Source organism: Carlito syrichta, unplaced genomic scaffold (genome assembly GCF_000164805.1).
Source record: "Carlito syrichta isolate Samal-C Ts95f unplaced genomic scaffold, Tarsius_syrichta-2.0.1 Scaffold309859, whole genome shotgun sequence".
NCBI lineage: Eukaryota > Metazoa > Chordata > Mammalia > Primates > Tarsiidae > Carlito > Carlito syrichta.
The window spans coordinates 474,604-480,363 of record NW_007253955.1 but is presented as its reverse complement, the minus strand read 5'-3'; the positions used below and the strand labels follow the sequence as shown (position 1 = coordinate 480,363).

Below are 5,760 nucleotides of genomic sequence, written 5' to 3'. Positions count from 1 at the left end.
CAACTCGAAAAAAAAAAAAAATCGGGTAGGAAGTATAAGGTAGGAGGATGATACCTAGATTTGAGTGAGGGGGTACGTTACATTTGAAGCTTCCCCAAATCGAAGAGAGCAATGTGGACAGGGTAAATCCTGGGCTTTTTCCTCAGAGCCCTCAGTGTTCTTAACCCCATCTCATTCCTTTTCCTATATCCTTCAGATTCGAGGGACTGGGCCTGGGGGACAGCTTCAGGATCTAGACTGCAGCAGCTCCGATGAAGAAGGCCCCGCTCAAAACTCCACCAAACCTAGGTAGGGAGATTTCAGGTGGGGGGTTGGTACATATGGCTGCAGAGTTGGTGAAATATAACTCCTGCATATTGCCTTTATGTGTATTTGTGATCTTTTGTGCCTACAGCGCTACCAAAGGGACACTGGGTGGCATGTTTGGGATGCTGAAGGGCCTCGTGGGTTCCAAGAGCTTGAGTCGTGAAGACATGGAATCTGTGCTGGACAAGATGCGCGATCATCTCATTGGTAAATTCGGTGGAGTGGGGCGACTCATGTTCACTGGGGTAGGGACAGTTGAGAGCAGAACCACCTAGAGTTTCTTAGCTGTACCATAAAGATTGGTCATAGGCGGGCTCGGTGGCTCAGCCTGTAATCCCGTGCCTTTGGGAAGCTGAGGTGAGTGGATTACCTGAGCCCGCGGGTTCGAGACCTGCCTGGGCATCGAGACCTCATCTCTACAATAAATAAAAAAATCAGCCGGGCGTGGTAGCGCATGCCTGTAATTCAGGCTACTGGGAAGGCTGAGGCGGAAGGATCACTGGAGCCCAGCAGGTCGAGGCTGCGGTGGCCGGGAGCAGCTACTGCACTCCAGTCTGGGCGGCAGAGTGAGACTCCAACTCAAAAAAAAAAAAAAAGATTGTTCATTGTTGACATGGAACTGACACCTGTCTTCCTCTCCAGCTAAGAATGTAGCTGCAGACATTGCTGTCCAGCTCTGTGAATCTGTTGCCAACAAATTAGAAGGGAAGGTGATGGGGACATTCAGCAGTAAGTATCTCCCTAAGCCAGAATGTGCTTATGCATGGCAAGAGGTTAAATGCATTGACTTCCATTCTTATGAGGTATGTGACTTTTGGCAAATTCCTTAACCTCTAAACCTCTATTATATAACCTAGACTTTATTAAGAGGATTAAAAGAGTTATTACTTATAAAGTACTTATGTTCTGGATTCTTGGAACAAGATCCTAGTATTGTCCTAGTCCCCTTAGCTCAGAAAGGTGTGGGGCATTTTTGAGTGCATTCCTTGGGTTTCATGGCTGCAGCCTCTCCCACCTCCCCTTTCAGCGGTGACTTCCACAGTAAAGCAAGCTCTACAGGAGTCCCTAGTGCAGATTCTGCAGCCACAGCGTCGTGTAGACATGCTCCGGGATATCATGGATGCCCAGCGTCGTCAACGTCCTTATGTCGTCACCTTCTGTGGTGTTAATGGAGTAGGGAAATCTACTAATCTTGCTAAGGTCAGTGCAGTTCCCCAGCCTGTTACAGATTTCTTTACTCTCCATGTCTTAGAACTCTGGTTCTAGATGAGTTTTCTTACCTCTTTTGCACAGATTTCCTTCTGGCTGTTAGAGAACGGCTTCAGTGTCCTCATTGCTGCCTGTGATACATTTCGTGCCGGGGCTGTGGAGCAGCTGCGCACACACACCCGGCGTTTGAGTGCCCTACACCCCCCAGAGAAGCATGGTGGCCGCACTATGGTGCAGCTGTTTGAAAAGGGCTATGGCAAGGATGCTGCTGGCATTGCCATGGAAGCCATTGCCTTTGGTACAGTGCATGGGAAGCATGAGGGCTGGTGGGGCCCCTTTTCTTCCTTGGGTTCCCTTGGAATTTGCAGTGAATCAGGCTTTTCCTACTAGTCTTGTTGCTTGATAGCAGAGAAAAGTCAGGATTAGTTACTTGCCGTCCTCTGCTTTTGAATAATATATATAGTTGGAGGCACAGGTAATATATCCTAACCAAAGAAACCTGAATTTGGTCACCTTTCTCCTACTTAGTCTCCCCTTTTCTGAATGTATAGTGATGGCCAAGCATACAATAAACTTTTTCTCACAGTACTTAACCAAATTGAGAGCCCCAAAAAAGTGATCAGATATGCTTTTAACATAGCCAGACTAGGACTTTTTGAGAGGAAGCTGGGGTTTGAGTTGACCACTTTTTCTCTCTCTAGCACGTAACCAAGGCTTCGATGTGGTGCTGGTGGATACAGCAGGCCGCATGCAAGACAATGCCCCCCTGATGACTGCCCTGGCCAAACTAATTACTGTCAATACACCTGACTTGGTGCTGTTTGTGGGAGAGGCCTTAGTAGGCAATGAAGCCGTGGACCAGCTGGTGAGGGCTTGGGCCCAGTTCACTTTACAGCTTAAACTTTAGCCAATTAGATGGTTCTTATATTTGTATCACCTTCTCCCTTTCCAGGTCAAGTTCAACAGAGCCTTGGCTGACCATTCTCTGGCTCAAACACCTCGGCTCATTGATGGCATTGTTCTTACCAAATTTGATACCATTGATGACAAGGTAAATGTGGATGACCCCAGTGAGACTGGAGGGTGGAATCAGCATCTTTCACATGGGAGCTGAGGCTCTAAGGAAACTTGGCTCCAAAGCTTCCTGTTCCTGAGGAAGTGAGAAAAGTAGTGGGCTTGAGCTGATTAGGTATCCCCTTTCTCCACTTCAGGTGGGAGCTGCTATTTCTATGACATACATCACAAGCAAACCCATCGTCTTTGTGGGCACTGGCCAGACCTACTGTGACCTACGCAGTCTCAATGCCAAGGCTGTGGTGGCTGCCCTCATGAAGGCTTAATGTGGCTCTTGCCTAATACCAAATCGCCGCTTTCTCCACACGCCCCATTCCTGTATCAAGAATGTGCTTTAAGAGTATGTGAGCAACTTGTCTTCAGTGTAGTACAAAGGCAGTGAGGGGAAACTCCAGGGGCTTGCAGCTCCTAACTTCACTCCCTGCTCAGCCCAGCCTCCATCTGTACGGAAGGCCTAATCATGTTACAATCACTGCCCATTGACACTCTCCCCCCACGGGCCTCCCTGTTCCTACTCAGGCATCTCCTTCACTCTGCCTACAGACTCAGTCTCTTCACAGCTTTGACCAATGGTTGGAAGATCCAGCACTAGAGCCTGGCTAATTAGTGTGGCCATAGGGCCATCTGAACCTAATGAGCAGTTTGAAGTTCCAGCTCTGTTAGGTTGAGAGACTCTTCCAGAGCCAGATATGGATCTTGAATGGCACCTCTCCCTAGGATACACAGCCAGCAGGTCCCTGGGGCCAGGATGACACCCACCTCACTGTGGCAGTATATGGCCGTTAATTGCTGCTAATTCTAATTCTGATGATGACCCCTTCCCATTGCTTCCCCCAAGCATCAACTAGGCCAGAGTGATTTGTTACAAGAGAGCAAAAGATGAGTCCCTGCTTCCCTCAGAAATTAAGGGGGCTGAGCTGCAGTGTTGTATCAGGCTTCTCAGCCTTCCAACTCTTGCCACTCCCAGAATCCAGATGTAAGCTTTGCATGTTCCCCTTCCTGGGAGGAAACTGATTGTCAGAAGGGTATATGTTGCCCCTCTCCCCCACCTCATCCTTCACTTATTGAGCGGTCCTGGCCTTTCCTCATCCCTCTCCTCTACAGTGCCTGGCAGACAAGTGCTACGTTGAATACAAACCTCTTGTTAAGACTTGTCCTGTAGCTTGGTAATAAGATGTGCTATTAGTGCAATAAGGTGAAGGCTGTCTGCCCAGAGAAATACATAATTTATATAAGAAAATAAATTTCATAAATAAATTGCCTTTTAGGTCTTGGAGTTCTTTTATATGGGATTCAAAACTAAAATCCTGCATCACACTAACTATAGTTCTAGGCTTATGATAAGAAGGGCAGCAAAGCAAGGACTGACAGTACTCTGAGGAACTGGGTAAGTAAACGATTGTCCTGAGTGAGATCACCTCACCCCAAGGTGGAAGAACAGAACCTTTAGAATTTAAGTTGAGCTATAAAAACTAGGTTTGTTAGTACCTTGATGCAAGTTAAGAGTTTTCTACAGTGACTCTAAAAGTAGAGCCAGGGTCCTGGCAAGTAAACGAACAAGCTTTTAATACAGCTCAGTTATGTAAAATACTGTACACTGTAAAAGAGCTAGAAAACTAGAGCTTCAAGTCATGTTTTAAAAAAGCTATTAAGCTTAATTGAAAAACCAAGTATAGAGTACAAAACTGCAACAAGAGCCATGGTGATTCCGTGGCATCTAGATCCCCAAGTCCTTCATGCAGAGCTGCAGCCACAGTCAGCGGAGGTATCACATAGATCTGCTGTGTAGACACAAGCATGTCCAGCCTGGGGAATGGGGTGGGGGGGCTGCACTGGGTCCTGCTGTCACTTGTACTCTTGAACTGGAACAGGCAGCAGAATACCAAGAGCCAGTTGGCATGAAGGATTCAGTTGAAACATTCCCCTCTATCCCCACCCTTCAACTTCTGGATATTGGTGCTTCCTGGGAAGCTGTGGTGGGTTCTTGTAAGGTTACTTGTTAAACACTGTCCATGGTAGGGCCTTACAGCTTGGTCTAATGGTGATTTCTCTAGCTCACTCATGTACTGCAGCCTGTGGAGAGAAAGAAAAGGAGGAAAGTAAAATGAAGTTTCACAAAACAAGCTTATGCATCTAAAGCTGCAGATAATTTAATTGTGAAGCCTAACCCTTAGAGCCAAGACATAGGAGATTTTAGGAATCTTAATAGACTTGACAGGAAGGACAGAATCCTTAACAGGCGGGGGAGCAAATCATTCTCCATAGGAAAACTTTCTGATGGCAGATTGAGAAATAGAATAGTAAATGGCTTACCTCTTATTTCACTGTGTGCTGCAGATGAGCCATTTAGCTGACCTTCTCTCACCATCCCTGCTAAACACAGAGTACATCAGCATCAGACATTAGCCTGAAAAGTAAACTGTTGGTTGGGTGTGGTGGCTCACGCCTATAATCCCAGGACTTTGGGAGGCCGAGGCGAGAGGAATGCCTGAGCCCATGGGTTTGAGACCAGCCTGGGTAACTTGGTGAGACCTCATCTCTACAATAAATCAAAAAAGTAGCTGGGCATGGTGGTGCATACCTGTAGTTCCATCTACTTGGAAGGCTGAGGTGGAAGGATCACCTGAGCCCAGTAGGTCAAGGCTGCGGAGGCTGTGAGCGTGCCACTGCATTCCAGTCTGGGTGACAGAATAAGACTCAGACTCAAAAAAAAAAAAAAGTAAGACTTAATAGCAAAAAGAAAAAAACGACCGACTAGAGGGAGATGAGAGCACAGGGTATGATTACAAAGGATGGCATTTAAAAATGAAACCATTTCTGAGGAGATGAGGAAGGCAAGCAAACCACAGTAGTATTCAGTTACATCAAATAACTGGGAAACAGCAAGATTTCCTTAGGCACTCAGACTGCTTATAAACAAAATAGTTCTAGGAACAGTGGCTGCTAGAAGGCCAAGTTTAGGTAAAAATTCAGTCTGACCAGGGATGGGGAACAGCACATGAAAATAAAAAGTGGCAGACACTCCCATTATAAAGTGGCTAAATCTGTGCTCTCCAGTATGGTACCACAAGCCTTACATGGCTACATAGTTTCTTTTTCTTTTTTTTTGAGTTGGAGTCTCACTCTGTCGCCCAGACTGGAGTGCAGCGGCCACTCCCGGCCACCGCAGCC

At 46.7% G+C, this 5,760-nt stretch overlaps 2 protein-coding genes across 4 annotated transcripts in view; one reads left to right on the top strand and one right to left on the bottom strand.

Annotated features, from left to right (window-relative positions):
• Nucleotides 1-3,846, top strand: part of SRPRA (SRP receptor alpha subunit) — a 6,806-nt gene extending 2,960 nt beyond the window's left edge. The window contains 8 exon segments of the mRNA XM_008068081.2: nt 90-288; nt 395-513; nt 949-1,035; nt 1,334-1,506; nt 1,600-1,813; nt 2,217-2,380; nt 2,468-2,566; nt 2,727-3,846. Of these exon segments, the coding sequence (XP_008066272.1) occupies nt 90-288; nt 395-513; nt 949-1,035; nt 1,334-1,506; nt 1,600-1,813; nt 2,217-2,380; nt 2,468-2,566; nt 2,727-2,855 (1,184 nt within the window). The 3' untranslated portion in view covers nt 2,856-3,846.
• Nucleotides 3,847-4,128: 282 nt separating this feature from the next.
• The window catches only part of FAM118B (family with sequence similarity 118 member B), a 56,176-nt gene continuing 54,544 nt past the window's right edge, over nt 4,129-5,760 (bottom strand). For 2 of the 3 annotated variants that reach the window (XM_008068080.2, XM_021717569.1), the window contains 2 exons: nt 4,903-4,959; nt 4,129-4,662 (listed from right to left, as the gene is read on the bottom strand). In XM_008068080.2, the coding sequence (XP_008066271.1) occupies nt 4,649-4,662; nt 4,903-4,959 (71 nt within the window). In that variant the 3' untranslated portion in view covers nt 4,129-4,648. Of the gene's footprint in view, nt 4,663-4,902; nt 4,963-5,760 lie in introns of all 3 variants that reach the window. The other variant, XM_008068079.1, reaches the window with a different exon arrangement.